General features: G+C 56.1%; 1 protein-coding gene across 6 annotated transcripts in view; it reads right to left on the bottom strand.

Annotated features, from left to right (window-relative positions):
• Window positions 1-17,098, bottom strand: part of SHANK2 (SH3 and multiple ankyrin repeat domains 2) — a 497,686-nt gene that overhangs the window by 305,269 nt on the left and 175,319 nt on the right. For all 6 annotated transcript variants that reach the window (XM_074371523.1, XM_074371521.1, XM_074371526.1 and 3 more), the window contains one exon: window positions 10,718-10,784. In XM_074371523.1, coding sequence (XP_074227624.1) covers window positions 10,718-10,784 — 67 coding nt within the window. The remainder of the gene's footprint in view (window positions 1-10,717; window positions 10,785-17,098) is intronic.

Raw genomic sequence — 17,098 nt, 5'->3', positions numbered from 1 at the left:
GCTTTATCTGGGGTCCCTGCAGTCACTCCCAGGCCTGGTGACTCAGGGACCCCACAACGGAAGGTCACAGGCGAGGGGTCAGGGCAGAGCAGAGCCCAGACAGGATGCAGCACCCTCGCGGCAGTGGTGAAGGAAGCTCCCAGGGTTTGAGGCTCAACAAATGTTCGGGGAACTGCCACCCACTGAGTCTCAGCCCCGGCACTCCGACTGCTCGATCATCATTTAGCAACCCTGGGCCTGGTAGCCCTGCAGGGACAAGTAAGGTCCCAGAAGCTGGTGCTACGGGTGCCGGAACCCTGGTCTCAGGAGCTCCCCACCCAGCGCAGGGGACTGTGCACTCTGATTTCTATGAAATAAGCCTCTACTCCGAATGGGAAGGGAATCCTGCAAATGGGAGAAGGCTGGGGGCGGGGACCTGCTGGGAAGACTGCAGGGAAGTGGGGGGTGGCCCCAGGAGACCTCCCTGGGAGGTGCTCCGGGAAAGGGGGCAGCATGGACACGGGGCCAGCAGGGGGACTGGGCAGCAGCTGTCTGATCTGCGTGGACAGGGCTGGAAGGAAAGGTTGATGACAGCAAGGAGCTTCTCCCTGGAAGTAGACAGGCCTTAGCACGGCCTGGGGGCATGTACCTGGGGCAGCTCGAGGGCCATCTGCTCTAGCTGGTCCTTTGACCCCACAGGGAGCGCCCTGGGCAGGGGTAGGAAGATGCCTCTAAGAGCCCTTGCCCCCTGAATCTCATAGTTCCCATCTACGGAATGTGGGGTGACCAGTCGGGGTCCCCACTGCTCCCTGATGACAGGCATCGGGCTGAGAAGGAAGCTTCCTGCCTGCCCCTCAAACTCAGGCCAAGTGCGGACCTCCGGGGGCAGCCTGGGGTTCTGGGAGGGGTCTGTAAGCTTCCTTTGGGTGCCTTCACGCTCTGATCTGGGATTCCCGGGGTCACCCAGTGTCAGCCCTCCGAGACAATTACTTCTTAAACACCCTGATCTTCAACAGCCTCCGCCAGGAAGACAGGGGCGGGGGGGGGGGGTGCAAATCTTAAGACAGAGGTGACCCTCCAAGGAGCCTGGACTGCTCTCTTTTCAGGAGGTCCCACCAGACTTTCTCTCCAGATGTGGGAATTGAGAGTTCCAGAGCTCCAGGGCTCCTTCCACTGACCTGGATCCCTCGTCAGTGATACAGACGCACGTAACTCACCAGTGCCTATGGGAAGTTCGAGAAACACCCCTAGAGGGACATACTGAGGACCAGCAGAGTCAGCCGACGGAAGAGGGGGAGTGGAGGCGGGGCTGCTTCCATAGGAAGAGGCAGGAAGCCCTCGTGGACTGAGCCAGAGGTAAGTATTCCTGTTCCTCAGCCTACAAAGCCACAGATGAATGCATGTCTCGGAGCAGCAGGGAAGCTGGTTTTCCTGGATAAAATGGCTCGGATTACCAGACCAGGCTGGAAGCGACCACGGGCTGCTCTCCTTGGAAGGCCCACCTGCAGAGACCTGACGACTGGAAGACCAGCCCTGCAGCGGGGACACAGAGTCCTAGCCCTGGAGACCCCGGGACCCCCCACGACTGCAGAGGTCCCGAGACCTGGAAGCAAGCCCTCGGGTTAGAGACCCCTGGTTAGAGAACAGTGACCCCAAGACTTGCCGGGGGGCAGAGCGGCCGCAGCGGGCACTTGGGGTCAGGAGAGCCCGCCTCCCCGCTGTGCCCGGGCCCCAACCCATCAGCGCCGGGAGCACGCTTCCCATGCGGGCTCTGCCACGGGGGCCTCGGGGGTGTGCAGGCGTCGGTGGCTGGGGATGTACTTGTCACATGGGGTGGGCTGGGGCCAGACTCCTTTAATGTCCAGCAGTCGTGGGAGGGTCCGAATGAACGTGAATGACCCGCCAGACATTCATGTAGATACAAACGCATTTATCCGAGCAGAACTGCCCCTGACTCACACATACACATCCTTTGGCATGGATATGCATGGAATATTCCAGAAATGCAACTGCTACACGTGAGTAAAAGGGCTTATGTGGCATTTGGTCCAGAACTTTGCTAAGAGGCGCTCATGACTGGGGAAACCGCAGCCCCGGTGGCAGAGCCCTCCTGGCGCCACGGCTGCCCGAGCTGCTCTTGCCTCTGAGGGCGTGGTGCGTGGACGGGGCCGGCTTCCACCCTGCACGGGACGGCCCTCAGGGAAGGGCGGGTCACTGCCCCATCCGTTCCTCTCTGCTTCCTGTTCCCTACAGGACAGTTAGGACCTTACGTTGATTGTTAAAACTTACACGCGTGTGCCAGGTCACATTAGTTATGAATGTCACTGGGAGACAATGTGGGTGGCGTTACACAATGTTTATGACGGAGGGACCATGGCACAAGGATGTGCCTCCCTTGAAAGGAACGTGCAGAGACTGTGGCTGAGGGTCTGGGGGAGACGGCGGGTCTCTGGGGCATCCGTCCTTCTGCAGGGGGTGGAGTGGGGGAGCGGTCTTCCCAAACTGCCCGGGACCAGGAAGCAAGCAGCTGGGAAAGGCTCAGGTCTGGGGACTCCTTCAACCAGAGGACAGGAAGGACGAGACATGTGGGGGCAGGTGGGTGGATTCCCAGAGCACCTCTGGTGGGACATGCTCTCCAGCAGCCGCACCTCCACCGCATGGGACATCCGCTGGACACGTCCCCAGCCCCGGCCTCCCTCGGGCAGCGAGTGAAAAGGCGGCTTGGGAGGCCTGGGGGAGCCTCAGGACCCTCTGCCTGACAACAAAGCAGAGGGGACACAGTGGGACAGGAGGTCACGGCTTCGCGGCCACAGCTGCACCGTCAGGACCAAGTGTCCCCGGGAGTGCAATGACGGTGAGCACAGAATCTTGGACAGACCAAGGCCACGGAGGATCACCAGTGGACACGCACCGGACAGCGGAGTCGAGAGCCGGCCACACACAGAAATGCCATCCCAACAGAACACAAGAGCCACCGCACAGAGTCACAAACGGGCATCGCCTTAGCTCGCCTCCTGGCAGGTCAGGATTTGGGGATATGACTGCGATGCGTGGGGGAAGGGGAGGGGCGCTGCAGCGGCGAGCACATGACCAGACACCAGGAGGAGGAGATGGAGACCCAGGCGGCTCCTGGACACGGCCGGGGGGAGCCACGCGTGCACGGGTGGACGGGGAACCGGCTCCCTCAGCCCCGAGAGGGAGGGACGCAGGAGCAGGATCAGCCGTGCCAGGTGACAGCTCACATCCGCTTAGGCGGCTGTGTCTGCTGGGGCTTTAGGACGCCTTCCCCCTCAGCAACCGGCTTTGGAAATGTTCTCTGGGAACGCAGGCAGCAGCTGCGATGGCTGCATCACTCTGGGTAACAGACTAGCCCGCTTTCCCTGGGGAGCCTTGTTCCCAAGGCTCCGAGCAGAGAGACGCAACACCGCTGGCCCCGCGTGAGCCGATCTGCTGAAATGAAACAGGTTAGAAGGGTGAGTTTTCCCCAGGACCTGCCGGCTCTCCTTGCAAACAAAGGACGCCGTGTTTACTTAATATCATCGCCTACGTTTCATGGTAAGTAGCACACTGTCCAGCCCAAATGCCAGGAAATCTGAATACTTCTTTCAAATCAGATCTATTTTATTTCACAGCAGGTGACAGCTACCAAACAGGTATTTTTTTTTCTTCCGCAAAAGAATCATGCCTCGATACCAGCACGGATTTTACATTCTCACACATAAACACACACCCCCCCAAAATAATGCACTAAAAAAAATCTGTTTGAAAACACCACCCTCTCTCCATCATCTATACATCGCGAAAGCACAATTACATAGGCACTCGGTCTCGGAACCTAGCAACAGTATCCAAGCGTCCCTCAGGCGGCTCATCAGACACCCAGACTCACACATCAGCTCAATGGGTTTCATCCTGAAAAAACAAAAACCTCGCGCTTCTCTCCCCATCACTGCAGAAGGACAAGATGTATGAAAACAAACCTTGTTCAGCGGAAGAAGAACAACCCATGTCATTTAATCCATCTGACAGTGCAGCTCCCCCACAGAGCCGGGCAAAAACAAAAATAACCAAGGTTGTAAAAAATAGGTTATCCCAGTCCAACGCTTATCAGCTTCCAACATGCTTAATCTCTGCATGACTATTTCGGACTCGAGCTCCCCAGCTCCCCAGCAGCCTTGCTTTGGGGGACCTCCATCCTACAGAAGCCATCACAGACGCTCGATGGCAAAAGCTTTTAAGACCTGCTGGGCTCATGGACTCAGCCACGGCTCAGCCCTGGATGACAACAAGCAGGATTAACTTTGGTATTCACGCTCGCTTCTAAACCATCACTTTCTCCGAGTTGGCAAATAAAATAACCCAATGGAGGTCACATTTAATTTTTTAAAGAGGAACGGAGTTAAAAAGGGGAAGAAAAAAAAAAAAGGAAACACAGCAGCAGGCAGCAGCAACGTGCATGCTGGCTCGACTGTGAACGGAGCGCTTCACGACACGATGTAATCTCCTTTTAAAGGGATAGGGTCTTACCCCCACCGCGTTCCGGATCCACTTCCGGATTCTACAGACCTTGAAGTGCCTGTGAATCACCTCCCGGTATTGACACATTTACCGTCTTCCCCCTGAAGTCACATCGGAGCCTCTTAAGTGCCCTGATTTTTCTTTCAATGTCTGGGAAACAAAGGACCCACGGTCCCAGGCAGGGAACACGAACTGTTATACGGACTTTAAAGACAAGCACCCCATTGATTAGGCTGGATGTCGAAAGTCAGGAAAACGCTGAGTGTTTAAATTTATTCACTTCGATGCATCGAAATCAACCCCACGCCCAACTTGGAATCTGGGGACCCTCCCACCATGTTTGTCTTCAAAAACGCAACCCAGCACCGTTTAGGTGAACTTGAGACTTAACCTTCATTTCCTCCGAGATCAGACTCCTGACAAGTGAGACTGGGTCCTCCAGCATGCTGTCCCAGCCCCACCAAATGTCTGATAAACAGAAGTCTGCAAGCGAGCACCATGGGCACGTCCGGAAGGAGGCAACAGCCCACAGCCGCAGGACGGGACACAAGCCCCCGCTCTGCCTTACTTCTCCTGTGCTGTGGGGTAGCTTGTAGGTCACGGTTTGCTAAAGTTCAGAAAGTCAAAACAAGGCCCCCATCCCACTCCTCTCCAGCTCCCGCACCGTGACTCCCGAGGCTGCAATCCCAGACCGATGGCCCACGGGGGACAAGCTGTTCCCCAGCAGCCAGACCAGATGCCCACACCCTGAGAGTCTGGGGGCAGGTAAAAGATGTGCCCTGACCAAGACAGGCTCCAACAGCACCTTCCCTGGTCACAGAGGATGTGGGGTCAGGGGAGCCAAGCCACAAAGCTGGAACAGGAAAGCCAAGTGGCTGGGGAGACTCCCACAGGACAGACTGGAGACCCCTACTCCTATGTGGCCCCAGGAGCACCGGCATGAGGGCAAGAACACTGCCCCCACGTGACCCCCTGTCCCCTGCCTCCTCCTCTCCGGCCGCCCTGGGAGGGAGGAAGCACGACACCCTGGCAAAGGCGTCCCGTCTGGTGACCGATTTGCCCACAGGTGCTCTGAGCCCTGACGCCCAGCACCAGGTGCCGGCAAACCAGGATGTTATGTCAAAAGTGGAGGGGGGGGGTGACCGTGCAGCGGGAGCCCTGGCGGGGGAAGAGTCACTTGCTCCACAGACATTTACTGAGGCCCCACTATGCGCCAGGCACTGCAGGGAAGGCAGACCCCACCCATCTTTACGAAGGTAACAGCCCAGAGAGACAGTCACACAGCCACCTGGGTGAACAGCAGCCCCAAAAGACCAAGTGGACCGAACGTCCAGGTCCTTGCCCCCGGACCCCATCACCGGGGCCTTGTTTGGAAGTAGGGTCTTCACAGATGTGATTCATTTAAGGATCTCAAGATGAGATCACGCTGGACTTAGGGTGGGCCCTAAATATAAAGACTGGCGTCCATACTGGACGCAGGAGAGGTGGTCTGAGACCCCAAGCAGGGAGGGCGGTCGTGTGAAGCGGGGGTAGAGGTAGGAGCGTGGCGCCTGTACAACCAGGTCCCAGCTCCCAGCAGAAGGCTGTCCAGCCTCCCCTTGGGCCTCCAGAAGGAACCAGCCCTGCCCACACCTTGACTGTGGACTTCTGGCCTCGAGAACAGTGAAAGGATATATTTTGGTTGTTTGAGGCCACCCAGTTGGTGACATTTCATTACGGTGGCCCCATCCTGACGTGGTGAGCTAGTGCCCTGGAGGCGGGGGCGGACAGGCAGTCCTGGGGGGTCCTGGGAAACAGAGGTGGGCTGGAGCTCACACGTGCAGCATCAGAACCGCTGGAGCAGCCGCCCCAGACCCACTGGGTCGGGTTCTCTGCAGGCAGCTCCCCAGAGGCACCCAACCTGGCACACGCTGCTGGGGGCTGGGGAGCCAGAGGGTTTCCGACGGCAAGTCAGGAAGGGACAGAAACAGTGTTGCTGGTGAGAAGGTTCTGGTCTTGTTGCAGAAAGAATTCAGGAACGAGACTGGATGTCAAGAAAGCAAAGCAAGGATTTCTTAAGGGACAGGCAGTTCGCTCTCAAGGAAAGAGTGCACAGACCCAGCAGAGCAGCTGCCCCGTTTCTTGCGCGGCTGGTTATATGGGTATAAAAAATGAACGGGCAGAACATTCGTCGGGGAGGGGTTTGGGGTCGTCTTTCCTGACCTTCATTCCAGCTCCACCTTCCCGAGGGGAGGACAGATGTCCTGTCCTTATTTAGCCTTGACTGGGAAGTTGGGTGAGGTCATGATGAACAAAAGGTTACGTTCAGATGGAGCTATCACGAACGAATCGGAGGGTGGAGATTCCTGTCTTGTCCCACCTTTCTTTGCCTCCAGGACACTTGCCCACCCAGAATGTATGGTTTCTTATCAGTCCCGCTTTTCTCGGTTTGTCCAAGGACCCCCGTTGTTCACCAGGTGTATGGTTTCCTGCCATATGGCCTGTGCCCCCCCTTTCTCTGCTCGTATCGAGCTACCTGCCTGCTCTAACACTAGGAGCGGGTCCCCCATCTAGGGGACTGGGGACCGACTGCCGGCAACACAGAAGGCTTGCTGGGGGATGCGGGTGGGGGATGAAAATGCAGCTGGGGCGCCTGGGGACCGGGACATGGGGAAGCGGTGGGGACATGCCATCAAAGGCAGAGTGCATGGGGAGTGTGCTTTTCTGAGCAGGCGCACACCGGTCTCCCTGGAACAGCGGTTGACCGGCAGCTCCCAGCTTGGAAGGTACAGGGGTCTGCAGTCCTTTCAATACCACTCCTGAACCCAGGGGGCAGAGAGGCAAGGAGGACGTCACCCTCTGTGTCATCACCTCCTAAAGGGCCAGGCCTGGGACGAACAAATGTTTCTGAATCCCAACAGCAGTTGGGGCCCACACGGAAGAGGATGCACCGAGAAGATGGTCCTGGAGAGATGGTGGCCAAGGGGAGAGAGCAGCCCCCTTCGGACCTGCTAGCTCACACGCCTCCCACGGCTTCTCGGGAGCATCAGACACAGTGGGGGGAGAGGACGCCCCCCCCGCAGCAAGAAGCAGACGGCTTTTCTCAGGAGGCAGGAATTCTCGGGATGGGAAGGAGCCAGGGGACAACGGTGCCAAAGTTAGGGGTTAATAACATCCGAGGTCTCACAGTCAGAATTCCCCCCTTTGGTGGCCCCGTGGAGGTGGTTTTACCCCGAAACTCGTCCTCCTGCCTCCTGCCCTCCAATCCCTCCTCCAGAGGGCAGCTCTCAGGCTGCACCCGTCATCAGCGAGGCCTCCTGAGGCCCCAGCCGCGCCGGGACTTGGGGAACTGATGGGACGGGATGCTGCTGGCAGGCGAGGTGCTGGGCATGCAGGCTCAGGAAGTGCTGGCTCTTTCCCTGGGATGATTCATTCACCCAGGGACAGGGTGGCTCTCGGAGACAGCGGACGCAGAGCTGCACGCAGACTGAGGCCCCTGTGGGCAAATAAACACACAGGCGTGGCCCAGGGACGGCACCAGACTCTCCCCGCCACACGCTCAACATCCGGCCCCGCCACACACTCAACATCCGGCCCCGCCACACGCTCAACATCCGGCCCCGCCACACGCTCAACATCCGGCCCCGCCACACGCTCAACATCCGGCCCCGCCACACGCTCAACATCCGGCCCCGCCACACGCTCAACATCCGGCCCCGCCACACGCTCAACATCCGGCCCCGCCACACGCTCAACATCCGGCCCCGCCACACGCTCAACATCCGGCCCCGCCACACGCTCAACATCCGGCCCCGCCACACGCTCAACATCCGGCCCCGCCACACGCTCAACATCCGGCCCCGCCACACGCTCAGCATCCGGCCCCGCCACACTCAACTAACAAGGGGAGGAGCAAAGCTGGGGCGGCCGCAGGGCGCACAGCGAACGGCCAGGTTCAGTCTCAGAGGTTTCGTTAACACCACGCCGAATCGAGGTCTTTGTGACGGGTTTACTTCAAAGAATGAACGCACTGAGTGATGCTCACACCCACAGAGGACCCACAGCCTCCACGTTCTTCACTGCCTCTCTGGGAAATTTTCAACAGAATCAACCTAACGGCACAGTTTGCTAGTTCACAATCACACATGCTTAGACGACTCAGAGGAAAGAAGAGCTCTCTCTCTCTCTCTTTTTCCTTCTTTGGCGATGCTGAAAGGACCTGGCGAGGAAGCAGAGATTTTCCGGACTATCTTTTCCCTTTGGGACATGCCACGGAAAGCCCACGGTGCAGGTGGGCTGCTGGACAAGATGCCTGGACTCCCCGACTCGCTGGTTGTAAAATTTCCCCCAACCCCGCACCCTCACTGAGCTTGAGGGCACCCACAAACATACAGAATGAGGGCCTCGAACCTCAGTCTGGCACCGTGAACCACAAAAGGCGCACACACCCGTGGTGAGTGCTCCTGTCTCAAGACCTGACAAGCCCTTCACAGTTTAAATAAATCCTTGATCAGCTCGGGAGAGTGGTAACTAAAATGTGTTCACCCCACAAACAGTACGACTTTTATCGTAAGAAAATCTCATAATAACCTATGAAAAAGAATATATATGTATAACTTCATCACTACGCTATACACCGGACACTAAGACAACACTGTAAATCAATCATACTTCAACTAAAAAAAAAAAAGAAGAAAATCTCTGCTTGTAAAGAGGTGTTTGAATCCCAGAGAGGGGAGCTACTTATACCTCAGAGTGGGACAGACGAGCCGGGACCTCCCGGGCTGGGGCTTTAAGGTCGGCAGTTTTTGCGCAGGACGGGTCAGTGGCTGCGGCGGGAAGGGGCGTGAATCTGCAGGGCAGGGCTTGGGGACAGGGCGCCGAGCCCCCAGCTTCTCTCAGCTCCAATCCGCAGGCCAGGGGAAGGAAGCCGCTTCACGCCCCGCCTCGGCGTGCGGGCCCCAGGGAAGGCCAGTGCCCGGGGACAGTAACTAGGGCGGCCGCAAGCCGTTAGCGTCGCTGGAGCGCAGGGGGACGGGCACCCTGACGCGCACAGCCCCGCCGCCGAGGGCCCGCGCACCGCTCTCCTCTGCTGCCTGCCCCGCCTCGTGGAGTTCTGACTCCCTTCGCAGCCGCCGGTATTTTTAGACCTCAGGCCAACCCTGTCCACTGTACTGCTCTCCCGTATTAGGGAGGTGGTAGGAAGAGTGGTTGGCACTCGGAGAGCTCAGTTCATTTTCTAAATCGCTTTGCGGACGTTAACTCATCAATCTCCCTAATGCGTTTCACTGAGATGCCGACGCGGCCGTGGTGGAGGCCTGGATCTCAGAGCAGTTAAGTGATTGGCCCCGGCTCACAGGTGGACCGTGTCAGCACCCGGCGATGCTGGGCCCAGGGCCCTGGATGATGCAAGCAAGGCATTTGGCTCTGCATCCCTGTGCGATTCCCAGAGGCAGGTGGGCGCCAGCCACACATCCGACACAATAAAGACTCGACAGCCAAACACACGCCCCCCAACACCAAACACGGGGTGAAGGGCACAGGTGGTGAGACACAGATGCCATCTGGCTCCTCCTCCAGGCGCCTTGGAGCCCCGCTGCCCACCCCCTCGATGGGACGGCGCCACCTTGAAATCTCACCGCTGCTGGTCCAGTGGGACTGCTCCCCGCTGCAGGTCCTGTGTAAGCCCGGGGCTGGAGGAAACAGGCCAGCGGGCTCTTCCAAGATGCAAGACTGGGCCCAGCCGCCGGCAGGGCGATGGGAAAGAAGAGGAGCCCCAGGGACGGTCCTCCTGGTTGGCACAAGGGGTACTAGAAAGGGGAGTGGTCATCAGCACAGTCGCTGGGGACGGTGGGAGGGAAGCGGGCGGAGGGAGGTGATGGGGATGCCTCTGCCAGTCTTGTCCCATTTAGTCACCATCTCTTATTTTAAATGGAGTCGTGTACGTTGCCGAATCTTCCAGTAAACCCACTTAAATTAGCTACAAAGTAATCTGCTTCCTGGATGGACAGCCAAGCCCCAGAGCCACTGCCCACCACCTGGCCAGTTTCCTTGCCTAATGTCTAAGGTTTTCCTTCACCCCAACCCTGCCAGGAGTTAAGGAAACATAGGAACAGAGGCAGAAGAGATGCTAGGACTACGATTTCTGTTAAGTTTTACCAAAAGCAGACACTCCGAGCCAATCTAACCAGTTAGCCAAGATGGAGCCCCGGCAGGGCTCAACCGAGACGAGCCTACTCACCGACGTCCGTCTCCTTGTGGTTCTTGATGTATTCGGCCAGCTCAAAGTTGCCGGCTATGATCGCCACCTGCAAGAGTGGAAATCACGTTAAAGTGCCAACTGCAGAACTTACCCGACGTCACCGATGGTGTAACAGCAAAACGAGTCCAACCGCAGCTCTTCAGTTTTAAATAAGAGATAGTCCTTTCTTTTCCTGGTTTTACTGAGATACAGTTGACACACAGCACTGCATAAGTTTATGTGTAAGTTGAAGGCATATAATAAGCATAATGACTTGACTTGGACATTTTGGGAAATGATCACCATAGTAAGTTTAGTTAACGTCCATCATCTCACAGTTACAAAGACTGTTTTTCTTTGCGATGAGAACTCGTAGGATCTATTACTCTTAGCAACGTTCAAATGTACCACACAGCAGTGTCACCGATCATCACCGTGCTGAATGTCACATCCCCAGGGCTAATTTCTCTTATAACTGGAAGTTTGGACCTTTCGACCCTTTTCATCCATCCCTTCACCCCCGCCTCCCTGATCGATCTCTGGTAACCACAGATCTGATCTCTTCTTCTATGAGTCTGATTGTTTCAGATTCCACATCTAAGTGAGACCGTAACCGAGCAGGACCCTACTGTTATCAGTGCCCGTCTGATACCGGCAATGGTGTTTGTAACTGCTTAACTGTACGGTGGTTTAAAGGGGATTTCTCAGGCTCTTGCTGCCCAGGGTGGGGAGGGAGAGGAGGCAGGCTTGGGTGGTCTGCCCGACCCCCTCCTGGTGCTGTGCGCAGGGCTCGTGCTCAGGGTCCTGCTCTTGACCATGACACCTCAGAAACGGCACTTGGCTGTTTTGTGCATCTTGCTGTTCATAACTCGCCCCAACTGCGTATCTGCAGTTGCTTTTGACTGCTTGTGTTTTCCTTTTATCCTGTTGTTCGAGCTGCAGGTCTCAGCCTCAGCTGCTTAAAAGGCTAAATGCATTTATCAACCTCACTTTAAACTGCACAAGTTTCTCTCCAGAGCTCTTTTCTATGGAGCTGCTTCCCACGCATCCTTTGTTCTAGGAATAAGAATATTAAGAGAATCCCGAAGCCAGAGATGACCTTCATACCCAGCAGAGGGAAGGGGACCACTGCACCTGCAAAAACAAGAGCAGCTTTGCAACAACTTGCTACCCTGTATGCCATCTCTATGGAAACTAGCTCTGCCCCTTGAACTCTTGAACTTTTACTACAAAACCCCTGCCTTCTCACCCCAGGAGGCTAATAGTCTAAGAGGTATTCGCCCACTGTGACCTCCTTTGCCAGGCGAAGAAATAAAGCTGCCTTTTCTGCTGCATCCAAAGCTCTGTCCTCAAGTCTCAATTTGGTAAGTGGGGTACACAGGCCGGATTTCAGCAACAAGATCACTACAGTATTTGTCTCTCTGTCTGATTTCATGAAGCACACACGCCCTCATGCCCATCCACGGTCTCGTAAATGGCAGAGCCAACCGTTAAAACAGCACCCACATTACCGATCGGCCCTCAGACCCACTCGGAGGCACGTCTCCCCAGTCTGCCCCTCTCCCGGGCCCTGGCCACACTACCATGCAGAGGCCAGAATCTACAGGAGAGATTCCTCAGCCCGGAAGGCCACGGCGGGCGTGACCTGCACCGCAGAGGGGAGGTCAAGGGGCCAAGCCTGGAAAGCCCCACCACCAGCATCCTGTGTCCCAGCAGGCCTGACTGGTCCCAACGTGCACCTCCGGGGTGGGGAGCAGGGGCGCCCGTTCCCCTGATTGGACATGAGCCGGCCTCCATAATCGAGGGAGGGGGAAGCCTGAGAAAGGCATTCAAAGCTCTACACCAGGTTTCAGCGGGAAAAGCTCCACCCATGGAGTGATGGGTGCACACGGCATCAGGACCAGCACCTACAGGAAACGACCCAGCTCGAGCCCTACAGATCCGCTGACTGAAGCGACAAGGCCCCGTGATCCCTGACAGGCGGAGGCAGCCAGGCAGGTGAAGCCACGTGTCCCTGGGGTGGCCCCAGGCCCCCGGGGGAGACCTGAACTGGGGCCCCCGTGGGCAGGCCTCCTGGTGTTCACGGTGGCCCAGACGGGAGACCTGGGCCCAGAGGCAGCTATCTCTGGCCCCCAAGGAGTGGGCGTTTAGATGCCCACCTGCAGACACGCACATCGACTACCAGTCGGCTGCCAGTGATGATGTGGGTGGGCCTTCCCTGATCCTTTGGAGGCCTTCAGAGCAGAAACTGAGATTTCCTGGAGGAGAAATCCTGCCTCAAGATTGCAGCATCGGCTCCTGCCCGAATTGCCAGCCTGCCCTTCCGACTGCAGACTTGCCCCCACAGCCTCCAAGCCAACTCCTCACAAGGAATCTCTTAAATGTACACAGATATATCCCCCCTCCTGCCAGCTCTGTTCCCCTGGAGAACTCCAGCTGACACAGCTCCACGGGGAGGTGGGGGGTTGCAGTGCTGCGGAGGAGACCCAGGGACCCCAGGCCCCTGTCCTTGGAAGTGACATGGATTTCAACTTGTGGGCCCCACCTCATGCTCAGGGCCCTCCAAGGATGCCACAGGCAGGAGCTGCCCCCTCCCTGGCCCACTGGGGTGGGGGCAAGTCAAAGCCATTTCGGAGGCAGCCCCCGGTTCTGCAGAGGCAGGAGCAGGGCTAGCACCTGGGTGGAGGGGTTTGCTAGCCTCCTGGAGGGTGACCACCCACCTGGGACCCAGGCTTCAGATCATGGGTCCCTGCAACAGAACAAGGATGGGGGGAGGGCCCCAGGCGGGAGGCTCACATAAGCCCTGAGAAGCTGACAACCTAATTTGCTGGCATTTATGACATGAACGTAGAAGGAAGGGTCTTCAGGGTTACACGTAACATATAAGCCAGTGCCATTTAGGGGACAGCTGGCCAGAATCATTCCTTGTCTTTCAGCCAGAACCTCAAAAGTAAAACTCACTCCCACCCATTAGGATGGCTAACATCAAAAGACAGAAAATGACGAGGGGTGGCAAGGATGTGGAGAAATTGGAAAGCTTGTGTGTTGCTGGTGGGAATGGAAAATGGTGCAGCTGCTGTGGAAAACAGTGTTGAGTTTTCCTCAAAAAAATTCTACATAAGAGCTACTATAGGGTCCAGCCATTCCATTTCTGCACATACACCCAGAGGGTCTGAAAGCAGGCAGAAGTGTTAATTCTGCGCATCAACTTGACTGGGCCACAGGGGGCCGAGACATTTGGCTAGAAATTATCATGGGTGTTTCCAGGAGGGTGTTTCTGGACATTTGAATCAGTAGATTGAGTAAAGCAGACTGCCCTCCCCACTGTGGGTGGGCCTCATCCAATCAGGTGAAGACCAGACTAAGGAGAAGGCTGAGTAGGTAGGCACTCCTGCTGCCAGACTGTGAGCTGGGACGTCGATCTTTTCCAGCCGTCAGACTCAGAGGAAAACATCACCTTTCCTTGGGTCTCGAGCCCACCAGCTTTTGGACTGAAACTTACATCATCGCCTCTTGTGTTTCCAGGTTGTCACAACCTCAGATTTTGGGCTTCCCAGCCTCCATAATGAAAAATCTCGTGTGTGTGTGTGTGTATGTGTGTGTGTACCTACACTGAGAATGGGGTGCTGCTGTAACAAATACCTAAAAATGTGGAAGCAGCTTTTGACATGGGTCATAGGGAGAGGCTGGAAGAGTTCTGAGGTGCGTGATAGAAGTATGGACGTTAGAGGCCGTGCCGCTGAGATCTCAGACAGAAATGAGGCACAGGTCACTGGCAACAGGAGGAGAGGTGATCCTTGTTAACAGGTGGCCAAGAGCTTGGCCAAATTGTGTTCTGGTGTTTCGTGGGAGGCAGAGATTTTGAGCCATGAACTTGGATGTTTAGCTGAGGAGATTTCCAAGCCAAGTATTGAAGGAACGTCTTGGTGCCTCTCAGCTGCTTACAGTGAAGTGCAAAAAGTGAGACGAATTAAAGGAAGAATTGTTCAGCAAGAAGGAACTAGATTTTGAAGATTTGGGAAATAGCCTATCCACGTTGCAGGAAGTGAGAAAGCGTGTTTTTTTCTTTTAATATATATTTTTTTGTTTTGCTTTGTTCTGGAGGGGAGATAATTAGGTTTATTTATTTTCGATGGAGTTCCTGGGGATTGAACCCAGGACCTTGTGCATGCTAGCCACGTGCTCTACCACTGAGCTACACCCTCTCCTGGAGAAAGCAGGCTCTGAGGAGTATGCTGAGGGCGTGGCTGGACCATCGCACAATAAGAGGTGATGTACGGATGATACACGCAGAGGGAAGGCCAGTCTACACTGAGGGTTAGAGGCAGGGTGGAGTGAGGGAAGGCTGTCAGACTTCCAGGGTTTGACAGGATGGCGTAACAGAGCGACTCAGCTGCGAACACGTGCTGCTCTTCAAACAGAGGGGAACATGACCCCAAACGCCAGTCAGAGAGTACTGGGGCCACTGCCTGGGTTTCAACAGGACAGAGAGCCCTTGCCAGAAGACTTGGGGGAAGGACCACCCTGCCAAGCTGTGATGCTGCCGCTCCAGTGGGCCCGAGAGACAGAACGTCAAACCAAAGAGAACTCTCAAGCCTTAAGGTCCGGTGGAGTCACCTCACCAGGTCTGGGACTCGCTCGAACCCGCCACCTTCCTTCCCTTCCTGCTTTCTGACATTCCCCTTTTGGAACGGGAACGTCTATCCTCCGCTGGGCCCCGTGCTGTGCTTTGGAAGCACATAACTTGTCTGGTTGTAGGGGTCACAGCTGGAGAGGAGCTGGCCTCAGGATGAGCTGTACCCCAAAGTCTCACCCACACCTGATTTACATGATACATAGATGAGACTTCGGAGTTTACTGTTTCGGAGTCGATGCTGGAACATGCGAAGACTTTTGGGGCTGTTGGGCTTGAAAGACTGCATTTTGCAGGCGAGAAAGACATGAATTTGGGGAGCCAGCAGGGGAGTGTTATGCACTGCATGTTTGTGCCCCCCCCCCAAATTCATATTTTGAGGCCCTGACTCCCAGTGTGATGGTCTTAGGAGGTGGGCCCTTCAGGAAGTGATTAGATTGAATGAGGTCACAAGGGTGGGGCTCCCATGGTGAGTTAGTGCGCTTCAAGAGGAGACATCAGAGAGCCTGCTCTCTCTGCTGTGTGAGAACACAGCAGGAGGAGGCCGTCTGCAAGCCAGGAAGACAGCTCCCACCAAACCTGACCCTGCCAGCACCCTGACCTCCAGCTGTGAGAAGCACATTTCTGCTGCTGAAACCACCCAGTCCATGGTGTTTCCTTATGGAAGCCTGAGCATCAGATTAAGACAGCAGGGACTCAGACAGATATGCACACATGCACATTCATAGCAGCGTTACCCACAATAATCAAAGGGCTGAGGCCACCCAAGGGTCTACTGACAGATGAACAGATACACAAAATGTGGTCCAGCCATACAGCGGACATTATTCAAACTTAAAAAGGAATGAAATTCTGACACAGGCTACAACACGGATGAACCTTGAAGACATTATGCTCGGTGAAATGAGCCAGACACAAAGGGACAAATCGTGCATGATCATATGAGGTCCCCAGAGGAGTCACATTCCTAGAGACAGAACGTAGGAGGGTGAGGGCCAGGGGCTGGGGGGGTCATTGTTTAATAGGGGCGGAATTTTAGTTTTTTAAAAGGAAAAGAGGTCTGGGGTTGGAAGGTGGTGACAACAGCAAAACAATGTCCTTAATGACACTGAACTGCACCATTAAAAATGGTTAAGATAATGAAACCTATGTTATGTGTATTTTACCATAATTTTAAAAAGGCAGAAGTCCACCTGTGTGGACCGGGATGAGAGAAGGTCAAGTGTGAGAATGCAGACCCACCCTGAACAGTCAGGCAGGTGTTAGGGGAGACGGATGAGCTCTGGGACAGCCGGCCCTCCACCGGTGGGGGTCGGCGGGGGCCAGGATGAACCAGCCTGAAGGAGACGGGGGTGGGGAGGGGGCCACAGACAGCACACTGCTGAACAGGCAGGACCTGTCTGGGCCGCAGGACGGTTGCGGGCACAGGCAAGCCCTCTGTGGCTACTGGGCAATCTTGTCCAGGGGCCTGGAGTGTTGCCTCTGGTGGGGGTGAAGGTAGGCGGGGAGGCACTTTCCATCATGGAGGCATACGCCGAGGTGTCCCCCTCCCTAGGGGAGATGCTGCTCCCCACGGCGCACCTGCTCCCACAGGCTGAATGCCCCGTGTGACACCGGCAGGCAGGTGCCGCAGAGGTGAGGGGCTCTGGCCCCAGGCTGCCTGGGTGTGACCTCCACAGGTGTACTATGTAACATCAGGCATGATGTGAATCCAGAGGCCTCAGTCTTCTCAGCTTTAAAATGGGTTT

This window comes from Camelus bactrianus, chromosome 10 (genome assembly GCF_048773025.1).
Source record: "Camelus bactrianus isolate YW-2024 breed Bactrian camel chromosome 10, ASM4877302v1, whole genome shotgun sequence".
Lineage (NCBI taxonomy): Eukaryota > Metazoa > Chordata > Mammalia > Artiodactyla > Camelidae > Camelus > Camelus bactrianus.
The sequence above is the reverse complement of the archived record's forward strand: the minus strand, read 5'-3'. Positions and strand labels throughout refer to the sequence as shown.